This window comes from Oxyura jamaicensis, chromosome 14, assembly GCF_011077185.1.
Source record: "Oxyura jamaicensis isolate SHBP4307 breed ruddy duck chromosome 14, BPBGC_Ojam_1.0, whole genome shotgun sequence".
Taxonomy (NCBI): Eukaryota; Metazoa; Chordata; class Aves; order Anseriformes; family Anatidae; genus Oxyura; species Oxyura jamaicensis.
Window position 1 is genome coordinate 9,149,213 of NC_048906.1, and position 16,337 is coordinate 9,165,549.

The 16,337-nt window shown below is 45.8% G+C and overlaps 1 protein-coding gene and 1 long non-coding RNA gene across 3 annotated transcripts in view; both read right to left on the reverse strand.

The window, feature by feature from the left end:
* Positions 1 to 9,309, reverse strand: part of XYLT1 (xylosyltransferase 1) — a 189,008-nt gene extending 179,699 nt beyond the window's left edge. The window contains exon 1 of one of the 2 annotated variants that reach the window (XM_035339161.1): positions 8,906 to 9,303. In XM_035339161.1, the coding sequence (XP_035195052.1) occupies positions 8,906 to 9,148 (243 nt within the window). In that variant the 5' untranslated portion in view covers positions 9,149 to 9,303. Of the gene's footprint in view, positions 1 to 8,905 lie in introns of both variants that reach the window. The other variant, XM_035339163.1, reaches the window with a different exon arrangement.
* A 2,435-nt stretch (positions 9,310 to 11,744) lies between these two features.
* Positions 11,745 to 15,694, reverse strand: LOC118174114. The gene is made up of 3 exons (XR_004754546.1): positions 15,592 to 15,694; positions 15,097 to 15,130; positions 11,745 to 11,829 (listed from the first exon to the last, which is right to left on the reverse strand). It is a non-coding gene; the product is annotated as an uncharacterized LOC118174114 (long non-coding RNA).
* Positions 15,695 to 16,337: the final 643 nt, after the last annotated feature.

Here is a 16,337-nt window from a genome sequence, read left to right on the forward strand (position 1 = left end):
CTGGCTAGTGTAAGTGTTTAACAGGGGATCGGATTAGAGACTCGGGAAAGCGCCATCACAGCCGCAGCACTACCTGCTAACAGATCCTTTCCTCCAGTCGTGATATTACCAGGGCCTGACCTAGGCTTTTGGAGCACGAAGCCCCAATCTCGCTATGAAGACACAACAAACCACGCAGTGCTAACACTGAGCCAGTCACAAGCTCATCACGGCGTTGTATGGGTGTAATGCTGTAAGCCACCGTCACCTGCGCTGTTCTGAGGAGCTGGGTCAGAGAACAAGGACCAGGCCGAGGCAGGCAGCGCCCCGCCAACACGCACCATGCACGAGCCAAAGGGGCAGGATTGGAGCTATTTTCAGAGCATTTCACAACCCTGCTCCCCTCTCCCTCCACTCAGCAGCTCTGTCTAAGAGCCAGCTACAGTTATAATTACCATCATAATTATTATTTTAATAAGAACCCATGACTTATCAAAATATTGCGCTGAAGGCTCGCATGTCTCTTCCTGTACGAGTGCCAAGCAGAACAGCTAGTTCATTGCTGATGTACCGCTCCGTGTACGCCTCGAGCACACAGCACCTCAAAGTTTCTATTTATGCAGCTGAGTGACTAAACTCAATCCAAGCAAATGCCAAAACGTAAGCAATTTGAGGCACAGGCGCTGTGCAGAGTATTATTACTCTGCTGGTACACACACTAACAGCTTTGTTTACTACACTGACTCCTCTTCAGCTTGTTTGCTTGGCTTTTACATAGGGTAGGCCACACTGCTGAACTGAGGTGCCTCAACGTAGCCGCCTGAACCCCTATTTATGTACTTAACATCTGTGTCAGGCACCCATGGAAAGTTTTATGTGCGTAAACAAGCCCATAGGCATCAAAGTCAACACAATGAGGGGCCTACATGCACATTTACCTCCACCTTCCCAAACTGGACCTCTGCGGGCACCAGGTCGCTGTATTTCATGCCAGCACCGGATACCCTCGGTACATCCTACCTTGGTAACAGCTTCTTTTCTCTTCACGTGCCTGTTCGAGATGACCCAGATGCAGCTCCCTGGTAACATGCCACCTCCACACACAAGTTCAGTTTAAACATTCAGTTAAATGTAAATTTAAATTATTAGCAGATGGCCATTTAGCTAGTTACAGCTCCAGGTACTCTGCCAGGCTGAGGAAGAAGATTCCTCGATTAGAAGGTAACTAACAACCCAGCAGCCGTTGGGCTCTTCGTCGAGCGTGGCCAGCTGTCAGCCTGCTAAGCTCTGCAACAGGACACAAGACAAAAGGACCGGGCTTGCACCTATGACACGAGCTTGCTCATTTCTCACAAAAAGAAAGCTTGCCATGGAAATGTCATTTTTCAGGTTTGTCTGTTCATTTCTCAAGTAAGGTTCAATGAGCTGGATGTAATTTCAGGGAACTCACTTCGCTGTAGTCAATACAGTCACGACCTTGATTGCTTTTTCTTGAAGAAAACCACCGTGTTTTAACTGAGCCATATGTCCTCCTCAATCAAGGAATGCAATTATAAAGAACAAAGCTAACTACAAACAGGCTGAGTTAAGAACAAAACCAAAGACCATTCAGAAATTCAGCGAGCATGAAATCCTAAACTCAGCATTATAAGAAGTCAGCAAATACCATCAACTGCGAGAAAAATACTCAGACTGCATCAACCTAAGCGAACCAAAACGTACAGCTGAAGGACAAGCAGCGGCTGCAGTATGAAGTAAGAGTGCCCATGACTCATCCAACCAAATCCAAGTTAAATTGAACTTTGCAGTCTCATTCAGCTTTGTAGAATTGTTTTAAATAAACATTCCGCTTACTAATACCCTCTAATAATATAACTGAGCAGCACTGGAGGCAGTAGTGTGAAAACAAAATATGTGGGAAGCATTCAAGATCTGACCTCGGAGTCAACCACGCTCTAGTATGAAGAGCTTTTTTTAGCTTTTTTTTTTTTTTTTAAAATACTAAACTGATACTAATTTATTGTGAAGTTTAATTTCATTGCCACAAAAAAAAGGCAATTATAGACATGCTATAAATAGCTGGTCCCTTGGAGAAATGCTCTAATCATTGCTAAAAATAAGGAGCCAGGTGCTTTAAGTGCCCTGTAAGGTACTTTTTGGTACCTCACACTGAAGAATTAACTCAGCAAGGTTAGACCACATACAAATTAAGGCAACATCACTTGTTGCTCAATTGTTACATCCACCAGGTTACTAAGCCTGCTCTCTTCACTTCTGGACCACACTCAAGCTTCTGAAAGCATCCAGCCCTCTAACGCAAAGCTGAAGAGTAACGCCACGGCAGTCAGAGGTCCACGAGGCAATGACAATCTTTTGCTTCAAAGCAAAGCCTGGAAATCTGCTTTATCTGCCTGGCCACAGCTGGGCAGCCGATGCATAATACTAATCTCTGGCTGACTTTGTTCTCCATTCATCCCCCCCAGTCAATCCTCTGACTCATCCTGCCCTTACGCTGCCTAACACCAATCGCAGAGGAAGCGAGTGGAAATCACTGAGTCAGGGCTCGTGGAGCCCCGTGCTGAGCAGGTAGGTGATGGCAGTACTGCAGGAGTGACACCCGTGACTCGTTTTAAGCGTTATTGGCTGTACTTACTATTCAGCTTGTAAGCTCTTCCAGGCAGGGACCATTCCTCACATGTGTCTGTAAAGCCTCTAGTGCCCAGATGGTGCCATACAAATGAATAATAATTATATTTCCATGTAGACCATTATTGTGCCTAATGTAAATTACTTTCACTGATCCAAGAGGAAATCATTTTCTCATTTTGAAATGAAAAGAGAGAGTAAAAATAATGATTACTTGTTTGACGCTATTATTACAACGATAATTACATTTGTGGGTCCAGAATCCTCAGCTGGTGCGCTGACTTCAGCGGAGCCATGCCAATACACGGCAGCTGACGAGCTGGTCCCAGTCTTTGCTGAACATCTTGGACTATTTCATGAGGACCGATTACTTCAAACCCACAACACTTCAGTGAAAAAAGGGAAGTTAAACATGTGTTGCAGACTGGGGAGCAGAAGCAGAAGATCTGGTATGGGAAGGGATGGCCTCCTACATGGCACAGCAGGTCTCTCAGCAGAACTGCCATGGTCTCCCTGGCTGATTCGCAGAGATTCAGGTCTCCAGAGAGCTGAATTGCCTTCTGGAGGCACTCATCTCTCTCCATTCATTAGCAGCCTGGTGTTTGTGAGCTTCAGCCCAAGCCTAAGTGCTCAAAATGGGACAGCTGTGATCTCTGGCACCAAACACAGAAGGGACAAAGTCAGAGCTTGCCAGTGCTCAGCTTCTCTGGGAGGAAAAAAAAATACACAATTATCAGACCAAAGAGGACTAAGCCTGGACACCCAAGAACCAGAAATCCCAAAACTCGAGGCTGCTTTAGCTACAGGACTCAAAAGGCTTTGCTACAAAGGTTACTGAGAGGAGACCGCATCAGGACTCTGAGGCAGAGCCCACCTGTCCAACACAGGCTCTGCAGCGCAGCCTCAGCAGCACAGGGCTGGTGAAAACAACAGGAGGACTGAGCTTCCAACTCTAAAAAAAACACTCAAACACTTCGAAGTGCTACACCTATCATGATCTGTGCTAATGCAAGCCCAAACCTGGCACCGTGGCAGTTTTAGTGAGTTTTACACCTGAAATGCATTTCACACACATATTTCCAACAATGAGGCTGGAGCAGGGAAGAATGAAACTCAGCACACAAGCTATGGCTTTCTCAGAGGTACCTACACCAACTAGCATGCCAGCATCGTGCTCCACTCCTGCACATGCCAGAATCAGATATCCCATCAGCCGAGATCAGAAGAAGAAAATATAGGGCATTTGATCCCACAGAGTCAGTGGAAAAGCTCTTGTTGAATCCATGCAAGTGCCAGACCTAATCTTAACACTGTAAAGTAAAATCAGGAAGTATTTGATTAAAATTAATCCTTGGGGTTATATAACTTGACTATTCTTGCAAATTAAGCTGATTTCTTGCTTTCATTGTACTCCTGTCTCTTCATCAAGCACTAATAAGATGCTGTAGCACATATCATGGACTTTCAATACAGAAGGGAAAAATATTTTGAAAAATAATTCTCAAGACAGCTGAGAGATGTGGCAGATAATGAGGGCCTTTTATACTAAAGAGGAACCATTTTGCAATACCTGACAGTAAGTAAATGGAATTTGTATGTCTCCTGTACAACAGCTGGTCTTCTCTTGCTTAAAAAAAAAAGAGAATGAATATGCTTCTACTTCAAAGAGAACATCTGCAAAAACCCATCATACAGTAAGGAATTAAAGAAAAAGACAACAAAACACACACCAGTGGCCTGAAAAAGACTTCAGATGGCATAACCAATTAACACAGATCCACTTCACATAATACCTTCCCACATCCCCACAGAAAAGATGCTTAATGAGGTAACTGCTGCAGGAGTCCATCAATCTCATTTGGTTCTAACACTCTTCTTAAATAATGCAAATATTAGTTCTTTGCTACTGAAAAGATTCGTTGCATTAAAACGTGCCTTGTTAAGTGCCAAGACTTTGCAAAAATCATTATGCGGCTTCCAGCTCCAGATGTATCATTCCCCCCACTTCCCATTACAAAATAATTAGTTGTCTCCATTCTCCTTTTCCATTGTTATTAAAGTCGGAGTGCTGGGTGATGAAGCTCCTGTTAACAAGCAAAACTGTCCTTAATGGCCAAGTCGGTACTACGGACCCATTCTCTAAAATATGTATCATTTTCAGCCAGTGGCTCGATGCCGTTAAATTTATTCAGCCTAAGGTGCCTCCACTCAGCTGTTCCACCGACACCCACAGGTGTGCCACGACCAGCAAGGACCTGGGCTGCAGAACCTGATGCACACCAGACCAAAGGCTCACACATCAACCATTAGCTCACATTAAGCTCCCCTGCACCTTTTAGGTCTGGACATTTTTCCAAACCCCTCCCATTTGTTGCATTCAGAGCTGAAAGGAGTTAGCTGCATGTCCGTATCAACGGGTGAGGAGGTTTAGGTAGGTGCCACCTGGCTGTGATATACCATACAGAACCTACTCACTGATGTAAGCAAACAGGATACGTTAGGGGTGAAAAAAGTTTTGTTGTTGTTTTTCCTCCTCAAAGCCTCTTTCATTCTCTGGAGCTTAACAAGTCACTTAATGCTTATGTACAACTCCACATGGGACCTCGCAGCGCGGCCCCAGCCCTGAGGCCATGCAGGAATGCACCTGAGCACCTGCTTGAGGCTATTCACCTGGCCCAGCCACAGAGTAGCAATGCACCCAGCCTAATGCTCCACAGCCCCAGCAGAGGAGTCACCACATTTCCCCCTGCAGAAAAGAAAATGAGAGGGAGAGGCACCAGATCCTCAGGACTGCCCTCCACAGCTCAGCTTTGGTTGGAGCTGAAGCAGCTAACCCTCGCCGTTCCCCAAGCATGCTTTCTCTTCACATTTCCCACTTCTGAATATTTCCAGCTATCAGTAGTTACATTTGGTGCCCCAGACAGCTCCACGCTGAGAGAAACATGCCATTTCTTTAAAGTGAATACCCAACATTTCAGGCTACAGAAAGGCTTCGATCCTACAGCAGCAGGCAACAGCTGTAATTCACGGGGCTGACACAGCAGCAACGCGCTGGCGTTCAGCTTCACGTAAGCAGGCAGGAGCAGGAACCCGGGCCCAGGCACCATGGAGCAGGTACGTGGTCCCAGCCACTGCCTCCACTGAAGGATCCTAGAGCAGAAGCCACAGCTGGGTGAGCGAGCACAGCCCCAAATGCACAGCTGCCTCACGGCATGAGCCGGGGCTCCGGCAGATGCTCTGCTGTCACCTCCTTCTTGTCACGAGTAGCCCCGGAGCAGGGATTTGCATTCCTCCTCCTTCCCTTTGGGCTCCCAGCTCAGAGCTCCCACCGACAAGACTCTCCCACCACCCCTAACGGGCTGCAAGAAAAGAGCCTGAGACCGAGCAGCATGCTAGGAGTATTTTCACAGAATGCTGTTGCTTAATTCCTGCTTGTAATGCTTGAGTTCTGCAGAACAAATAAAGCTTGTGCAAAGGGTGCCTAATAGCTGTAAAAATCACAGCCGGCTGCAAGCACCCACTGAAGTCGCTGCTACTGATACAATTCATGCTTCTTTACAGATATCTATAACGTGGTTTAATTAAATGCGAACAACCGCAGGAAACTGCTTATGAGTAATGAAAGCTCCAGATGCAGCTGGCCAGGGGAGCCGGCACAGTAAATGCTCTCAGTTGCAAAACAGCTCAATTTAAAACTGTTTCTTCCTGCCAACTTGACAACTCATATTCAATTAGGCACAGGTACAGTGGCAATTTGTTTGTTTTCACTACAGTACAATGTTATTTTATTTTTCAAATGAAACGGCTTATTACAGGCATCTGACAGCATTTAATAAAAATCTGAATGCTTCTTAAACACTTGGTACAAAGAGTGATGTTTCTTTTCCCACAGACACAAATGACCAAATCCTTGCACTACTTCTGTCTGACTCAGTAAAGAAAGACACGTACCACAATTTTAGTCCTGTATATAGGTCAGAGACTAAAATAAATTTTAAAAAATACCCTAACCTCACATGGCAACTTTCAGACACAGGCTTGAGAAGAGCTATCTCCCACAAAGTTTGGGAGATCTGGTTTGTGTAGCTTTATTTAGAATAAAGGCTCCTGTAAAAGCAGCTAGCCGGGCTTCTCTGTGGTACAGGCTCTCTTTGGAGCGAGAACAGCAACCAAACAGTAGGTCTCAGACAAACACTGAGCAGCCTTTTAAGAAAATACTCCTCAAAGATATTTTAAACACACCACTCCATTAACTAACAAAAGAAACATTAAAATTAATACTCTTTTTTTGGTTGAAACGCAAGAGAGAGAAATCTGAAAAACATCGGAGAGGCTCTCAGGCACGCTTAACCCAACGACACCTGGATATAATGGCAATACTGTGCTCACCCCAGCCAGCTCCTCCGAGTGTTGCAAAACAATTTGATATACACAAACTATGGGAACCTTGGGTTGAAAAGGATAGCAACTTCGCTTGGGCATTACATAAATTACATTTTAATGTGGAAACAAAGCAGCAGGAAGAAGGAAAAAAAATCTTCTTTCACACTGATTCTTTATCGTGTAAATCCATTAAACAGAGATTTTCCTCATGAAACGAGTCTGAAATCAGAATTGGGCCTGCCTCTGAGAAGGACAATGTATGCAGGGTTAGATCAATGCTGTGTGCACATCAGGAGCACCTGGGAGCTGAACCTACCGACTTCAGTGAGCCACCTGGTCTCTTGTGCAGAAATCACCTCACACCATAACTGAGTGCCAGGTGTTTAAGCATGGGCTTTTAGGTACTGATCAAGTAGGTTAAGGGCAGCAGCTGCTTCCCAGCAGGTTAAGCAAAGCCACAAGTACCATAAGGTCATCCTGAAGAAGCATTGCCCAATTGCCTCGACAAAGGCTTGCCCTGGGCACAGTTCTTTACAGCAACACCAGCTGTGGAACACCCGGTGTCTCCCCACAAGGGGAAAGCTGGTACACCCGGTGTGCGTTTTAAGACACATTTTCTACTAGGAGCCCCAGTGCTCCATCTTTAGGTCTTTGCTTGAATCTGTGTGCACAAAGCAGTGATTCACAGCTGCCAGCATCCAACCGGTCGCATCCTCTGTTCCCAGCGCGGAAAGGATTAGCCAACATGCTCAGCCCTGAGTGCAGCGCCCGGCACAGTGCACTGGGCGCAAACCGGCCACGGAGCCAGGGCGTTTGTAGGACAGCTGCAGCCAGTGCTTGTCCTGATGTGTCACGGAGCCCCATGGAGGAGGAGGATTTCCTAGAGAGCCCCAAGTTGTCAGGTGCTGAGCTGCAGACCAGCAGCCAGCCCCAGTACTGAACCCTCACCATAGCCTGGCCTTTGTTAACCCACACAGAGAGACCCAGAAGGAAAATGGTCGAGGAGAATGAAAGGAAGATGAACAAATGAAAGGCTACTCAGAAAAGACAGATAGTAGTACTGGATGAAAATCGTGCAGTTTGAATAGTTTGCTAACGAACACAGTAAGCACCAACCTAAGATGATGCACAGAGACAAAATCTGAATGCAGCGAGCCAGGATCTTAAATTTCCCATCTCGAACACACACGAGGCCCTGCACACACAGCACAGGTACGTGCTGCCTGAAAGTTGCCCTGTGTGCTAGGTAGGGCCAGAGCCCATGAGCTCAGATACAGCTCCAGGCACCTTGCCCTGGTCATTCCGGGGACGAAGCCATCACTGACCCCAGCCCCTGTTTTCTCTCTGAAGATGTAAAAAAATGAAAACGTGCACATACTTTAAGGGACAATACAAAACTTATTTATCCCGAGCATCCCAGTAAAAGGACTGCATGGGAAGCAAAGGCAGCTTCTCCCTTGCTGAAGGGCAGGCACCAAGGCACACTGCTGGGCTTCACGCCCTCCAGCACCGCTCAGCTCCTTCCACCTGGCAGGAGCTGGGGACCACCCGGGGAGGCAGCCCCCCTGCGTGTCCAGGCCTAAAGGATTTCAGCAACAACCCGGGGAGTTCGCACGAGTACAAAACGAGACGTGATGGAGAGAGAGGGCACGCCTGCAGCATCCCCCGAGCTCTCCCATCACCGCGTTGAATCGCGCCGGAGCCGAGCCCGCGAGCTTTTGGGGGCGACAAAGCCGCGGGGGGGAGCCCCGAGGAGCCGAGCCCCGAGGGCGAGGGGCTCCGCGGGGGGACGGCCGCTGCCCGGCGGCGGGGACGGGGCTCGGCGGCACCTGCAGGGCGGGCGGCGGGCGCCGACCCCCGGCACGGAGCCGCCTCAGCCCGCGGTACCCGCACCTACCATGGCCTTGCCGTGCAGGGCGCCGGCTCCGCGGCGCTGCGGGTGCTCCCGGTTGTCCCCGCCGGCAGCACCGCCGCGGTCTCTCTTCTCTCGGCCGGCCCCTCCACGCTGCTGCTCCTCGCCGGCGTCGAGGGAGGTGAAATTCCAGACGAGGAGGGTCTGCAGCAGCAGCACGGTGAGCGCCGCCACCAGCGCCGAGCGGGAGCGCCGCGCCAGCCGGCGGGCGCACGGAGCCGCCACCATCTTCGCCGCCGCCGCGCTGCCGAGAGCCGCCGCATCCGCCGCGGCGCCGAGTTTTCAGCCGGGCAGCGCCACACGTCAGCAGCGGGAGGAGGAGGAAGGAGGAGGAAGGGGGAGGAAGGCGGAGGTGCGCGCCGCGGGAGGCGGCAGGGCTCGGGGAGAGAAAGCGGGGGGGGGAACCGGGGGGGAGCCGGGGCGAGCCCCGGAGTGGGGGTGGAGGAGGAAGAGGAGGGAGGGCGGCGGGAGGCTGCGGTGGGGAGGAGGAGGAGCGGCCGAGAGGGGCGGGGGGCTGCCGGCGGGCGAGCCCCGGCCCTGCCTGAGGGGAAGGGGCCGGGGAGGAGCGGGGCGGAGCGGGCGGGAGGGCGGCGGGGAGGGGGCGCGGCGGCTGCCATCTTCTGAGGGACGGCGGCGGGGCGGCACCTGGCGGGCGGCGACGCCCGAGCGGGACGGAGACAGCGCTTCTGCCCCTCATCCCGGCGGCTTCTGCCCCCCCGGCAGGGCCCCCTCCCCGATGTTTTTTTGTCTTTTAAAACCAACAAATGGTGGTCCGTGGAATTTCGCTTCCTTCTCGTGAAGCGAAGGGGTTGGTGAGACGGGAAAGGTGCGACCCCCCTCAGGCCGGCCGCGGAGACAGCGGCTGTGGGGTGGCGGTAATTAACTGCCCGCTGGCACAAAAACTGCTCTGAATGGATTACTTCTGTCCCCTTCTCCTCCCGCACTGGTATTGGCTTTCTAATCTGAGAGATCTCATTATCTGATGATGGTAGTGAAGCAGGGACTTTTCCAATCTGCCCGCACAGTGCCTCCTTCTGTAAGCCCAATTCTGCTTTACACACCAAGTCCAAAGGTGAAAAATAATATCTTCTGATAAAGACAATTGCTTTTTTTTTTTTTTTTCTCTCTTTCTCGATGGAAGGAAAGTAAAATTTGCACAGACCAGTAGGATTTTGCTCACATTGGAAGTACTTCAGTTTCTAATCTGAAGAATAATGAGACAAGTATTAAGATTCAGAGGCATCCTGTATTAAGGGGATATTCCTCAGGATCCAGTGAGGCTACAAATAGTTTCTCAGGCTGTATCTTTTGACACAGTGTTACAGAAGAGGATGAAGCATGCGGCAGGTTAGACTTAAGAAGCTCCGGCATTTGGCTTTACACAGTTGTGCACAGTTGGACAAAAACTTTCCAATGCTACAATTAATTTCTAATAACAATCTCATGATCAGAAAGATATATGACATTTAGGAACAAATAATCTATTGTCCTTAACACATGTTTTTTTAGTTTCCAATGGGAAATTGAATCTTTAAAAAAAGACTGGCAAGGTATTGCTCTGTGCCTGGTGGTCTGGGCACTGTGGTCCTGTACCTGCCATTGGCACTGCTGGGTACTCACTCACTTCATGGTGCTCCGTCCTGGTGTGAAACCATTGATGCCAGTGCTGTTACTCCTCAGAGCAGCAAGATCTGAATCAGGCCCAAATACAACACATGGTGTCCAAGAGGTCCACAGGCAGAGTATCTTTGACTTCAAGGTATCTCTAAATGAAGAGGTCAAAACACACTGTTAGTAACTTGCAGGTGAGACAGCACAAACACCCGTGATTGTGTGAAGGCTGGCCGTTTTCTGGCTCACCTCTGGTTCGTGCCGTGGGGCAGCGTCCATTTTTGCCATCTGTGATGATGGCAAACTGCTCATTATGAGCAGAAATCTCGTGCTAATGAATTTTGGCAGTGCCAGACTTCTGCACCAGTTGCACACACATCAGATTTGCTGGCCACATGGCACAGCAAAGTGAATTGTTTGAACCAAAAAAATACAGAGATTCAAAGTATTTTCAAACACTTTTGATGGGACAGTCTACACAGCTTGGAATATTAATGGATACTTTTTACTCAAAGTCATCCAATAACTGCATTATAAATGCACTTAAGCAAATTGCTGATAAATACCAGACAGAGGTGCCTTCCATTTGGGATTGACAGTGTGTACCTTTTCAAAAGCAGCAAGAGCAGCTGAGATCTTGGCATGGCACAGCCCCATGCAGCCTTCCCTCAGGCCTGGAGAGGGTAGGGACTCAAGGAGCCACAACAGACAGACTTTGAACAGGCAGAACTTCAACAGAACCACCACGAGCTTTGAAGAGCTGTAGACCTTGAGGCCTGATTCTGATCCTCTTCACCTCTTTCTGAAATAGGAGACATTAAAAATAATTCCACAGAAATGCTAAAAAAGCAGAATTCAACTATTTAGTGAACATGGGTTCAAACTGACTAAGAAAAACACCATGAACTTTACCACCTGAAGTACAAACCGTGCATGTTTCCGTGAGATGCTGTGTGCTGTGCAGGGGCACTGACTCTTCATTAAGCAGCAACAGGACTTTTCTGTGTTTTCACTGCTGCTTCAAGATCTTCCCCAGAAGCATCACATAACTAGTAGGATTTTTAACAGACGCTCTTTTGCTCAGAGGGTTATAAATCTCCTTCTGGTTACAGCTACTAGCAACACTCCTCATTTCCATTTTTTTTCTCCAAGCCCCTACCGTAGCTCTCCAGTGTGACGGCAGAGCTGATTCCTTCCTGTTAATCTTGGGCTGACAAGCTCACCAGCGAAGGTCATGATGCGTGACGATAAAACCACAGACAGCCAGGCAACATTTTAGCACAGGGTGATGCTGCTCACTGTAAAAGAAACACAGCAGTAATTATGAGCAAATTTTGATTCACCTTTCCTTAAATTTTTAGGACCTACTGGAAAATTTCCTTGAGATTTTCAGGCAATTTTTATACAGGAGAATATCTGTGGATTTTCCTAATTTCTGTATATAATCACTGTGACTGATTAAGGCAGTGAAGAGTATCTGTGCATGCTCAGTCTTGTGTGTGTGCTACTGAAAGCATGTCTGGAAAAGTTTGTCTCCAAACCATGTTAATTTATAGGCCATAGAGTTCTGAGTCTTCAGTGTATGGATGGGAGCCCCAGCAGGCAACACTTGTGCGCTGAGCAGGGAGGAGAGCAGGCTTCCTCTTCAACAGCATCCTCCTCTCCCTTGTGTTTATATATCTCCTATATAAAATAGGAGAATGCAGGAGGTAAAGCATTCATTTTTAAAACCATACCATGACCAGTGACCACTAACTGCTCATAACATCCTTCCGCTGTTTCCAAAGAAAACAGCCAAATAGAAGTAAATAGCAGCATAATTTAACTATCTTTTCCCTGTGCTATAACGGTTCAAACTAGGAAGTAAAAAAGGCAAGATGGGCATTCCTGAGAATTTGAAGATGGAAAAAAGAAAAAAACAAACAACATAAATGGAAAATCTGAACTTCACAAATCCTAAGACTAAACTCAAATCAGAAATGACAGAAAAGTTAAAAACATAAAATGGACTTATCCTATGATCACATTCATGAATAATAGCAGCTCAAGAGAGCTATGTTGCATCAGGGATGACTTAGTCTGTCTACATGGAGCACATTTGTGAGAGTTACCACTGAAAATTTCTGATGTTGCTCATGTTCTATGAGAATATTAGTGTCTAGCACAAAGTACAAGAGGGAAAATAGATTTGATTTTTAATAGAAAAGTATTATCGTGGTTGCACTTCGCAGTCAAAGAGGTGACGTTTTAAGCATAGAAAACTAATGTGACCTGGCTAATTTGCCATAAAATCCTAACAGATAATTGGCTTAACTATTTTTCACCTCTTCACAGCTGCGTAATAATTCAGCCTGGGTGTATGTGAGGGGACATGGGTATCAATCTGAGCTACCCAGAGTAGCATAAATAAATAACCAGATGCTGTTCCAGTAACATTTTTACTCTAGATCTACCTATCCTGTTATTAAAATACACCCTTCTTCCTCCTTACAACATAAACAGAGTCTGAAATTGAGTTATGTAAAAGGAAATAAATGAAGTTTAGAGCAGTGTTAATAAGCAATATCCTTTCCTCTGCTTTGAAGAGCTTACGGTCCATCTGGTGAATGAACACTACCGGCTTATCTGAACTCCAACTCACAGGCTGACTCATAGATGTTTTAGAAGCACATTCTGTATTCAGCAAAAGACTAAGTTATTTCAGAGTGAAGATTTGCATTTTTCTTAAAAACAGACATGTCCCTGTTGCATCAAAATTTAGATTGCACATACATTATCATGGTGAAGGGGGAAAAGGCATAGCTGGAATGAACTGATTTTTCTAAGGACAAGTGTCCCTAATGTACTCCATTATAAAACAAGATTTTTTTATTCAAAATAAGCCATGAGCATGAGCCGTGTACTATAAGTAATCTGCAGTAACAGTAGAGGTATCTCCCAGAGATGAGGGCATCCTCCCCACAAGTGGCAATTTCCTTCCTCCCTTCCTACCCCGACTTCTGTCACTAGCAAGAAAAACATACCACCCCTATCATTTCAGTAAGGCACTGTGCATATGGAGGAGAACCTTCTCCTCGAGAGGTTGGTGTTACTGGTCTACGCATCAAACCTGAAAGAGCAAAATAGGTTAAGGAGTTACTCTTTGAGAGGCTGATAAAAATTTCTGCTTCTCAAGGTATAGTTCAGTGCCTGCTCAGGAAAACAAAACAAAACAACAATTGGCATATTGCAATACATTAGAAGTAGAGGAAATCCATCTTGATTTTATTGAAACCACAGCACCATCACTACCTTATACTATATTCTCCAGTCATTTTATGGTTTACATCTACATTCTTGACCACTCAGGTAGGTGCACCACTTAATACTATTACGTCTCTTCACAGACGACCAAATCCTGAAGATTCATTTCTATGTGCTCATTTTACATCTAGCTCCTTGCCAAGTGAGTTACAAAGGCCGCGTTCTCTCTTAGCATGCTCTGCCAGAGCTAATGTCCATGGAGATGTCACCAGTGTGTGCAAGGAACACCTGTGGTTCTGGTGGTCTTGTAAAGCCTGAGATTCCAGCAAGTCATTCTTAACCTGCTATTGATTTGTTTCACTACTTAACAATTTGGAAACACAAGTTCTAATGTCACTACATATATCCAGAAATCAAATTGTTAACAGCAACATCTTGTTCCAGTAACAATATCTTAAATTAGCAACATAAATATTCCTTCTTCTCTTTCTTTTTTTTTCTACATTTAATTTATATAAGATATGTAGTATATGTGTGGAATATATATTACATCTTCCTTGTGAGAGACATATTTAGTTCAGGACCTTGACATATGCTCCACTTCAAGAAGGGAGGGAAAATGGAAGAATTACTCCCTTCACCATCACACTAAATTGTCGCCTTTTCTGTATAATCCTTTAGCATATATAACCTTTTACTACCAGTGAGGGGAAATGTCATGTATATGTATTTATATACAGCCTTCAGTGCTGTGACAGCTTTTTCCTTTCAGCCAGTGGTCCAGGATAATCACGAACGGATTACCCATCTGTTCTTGCCATGTGGCATTCTGCCTTCAATAAGGAGATATTGCAGTTCACAGCTTCCTGCAGTTCTTTTTTTCTGATGTTCTCTCATTAACTAAAAATTGTATTATTATCCTTCTGAGTTACTAAGTTGGAAAGTCTGGAAGACTCATGAAGGTGACCTACTTTGGATTATCTAAGTTAGAATCAGCCATTGACTGTTGCAGACAGCACGTTTTTGTGCTGCAGAAGGAACTGGCTTTTTTTTTGGCTTGGGCTTTTAATCTGGGTTTTGCCTTTTTCTTTAAATTTTATTTTTGTCTTTCCACTTAATGCAAAAAGACAGGTGGTACCCAAAAAAAGAAAATCAAAAGGAAGCAGAAGAAAAATAGAACTTTGCATGAAGAATGACACTGGAGATTGTGTTTGCATGATTAATCAGTTTTTCAAAACGCCGACAGACAGAATTTTTGGACATCTACTACAATGCCATGCCAATGCAACGTGTGTGCAGACAAGAGTTCTTCCACTACTCACCTGAAACATTTTCCATGTTTGAGACTGTCCTTTGCTGCAAAAGAATAATTAGAAAATAAACAGGTTTTTTTTAAAGAAGATTCCAATACTCTCTCATTTTGTCTAAAACTGAAAACTACAGTAATTTAAAGACACTTTTATCCTTAAGCTTCTGGTATGATACTAGTTTGTCTAATATCTAATAAAATACTGCATCTGTTCTTCACGACCAGGACAGTATTTTGGTACTTGATTCAATGCAACCTTTAATATCAGGAAGCATTTTTGCAATATATGTCACATCCAGTACTGGCAGCTGCAACAGCTCATTTGCATGCCACTGATGCACTCATGTCCCCTGACCACACTGTGCAGTCCCACAGAAACCTGCATGCTAGGTGGAGGCTGGTACTACATGCCCCCATCGGAGAGTAAAATCTTGTTAAACCTCTACACGAATTCTCCAAACCCTTAGACTGAGTTGTCCAGGAAAAAACAGCATTAAGAACATGCTACTTCCCTCTGGGAACAGAGGAACACACCAAGCAGACTCCATCTCCTGCTGCCACCCTTAACAGCTGAGTTAGCACGGTAGTTTCAGTTGACCTCTGAACTGCCCCGTGAACACCACAGATTTAGCAAGGATATTATGAATCAAAGACATTTACACAACTTTAAACAAATAAGTTTGATATCATTATTTTCACTATATTTAGATAAGCATTAACAAAAGAGGAAGCAAAAACTGGCTTGGCTGTAGTTTGGGTAGTACAAAAAGAGGAAGTATTCAGACAAGATACTAGATACGCCCCAAGAGAAATCTAGCCTTTGGTGGAGTAAGGTCCAATGTATGGTAAAGATGAGCGAGTCTTGTGCTATGCGATTTCTCATTTTAATAGGCTCTGAATTGGTAGAATAGGGCACATATTGTAAACACCTATTTTAAACATAAATCTGGGAAGATTTTTGTGAAGATGAGACCTCCTTTATCATCTTTGAGAATTACTTGAATTGTTCATGTTTCTAGCACCTACTTTTGTCTATGCTGCAGATCTCCATCACATAGAAATAAAAGGAGCAGGAGATGTGAAATTCATTCAGAATCTAGAAAATATATTACCATAGGGAACAAGTCTACTTCTTTGCAAGACAAGAAGGCCATGTTCTTGAAGCCCTTTGGAGACTAAGGAGCCAGAGGAAAATACTCATGAGCTAGCTAACTTACAGCAGTTCTGTAGTAGAAGACAGCAGGAGGATCTTTA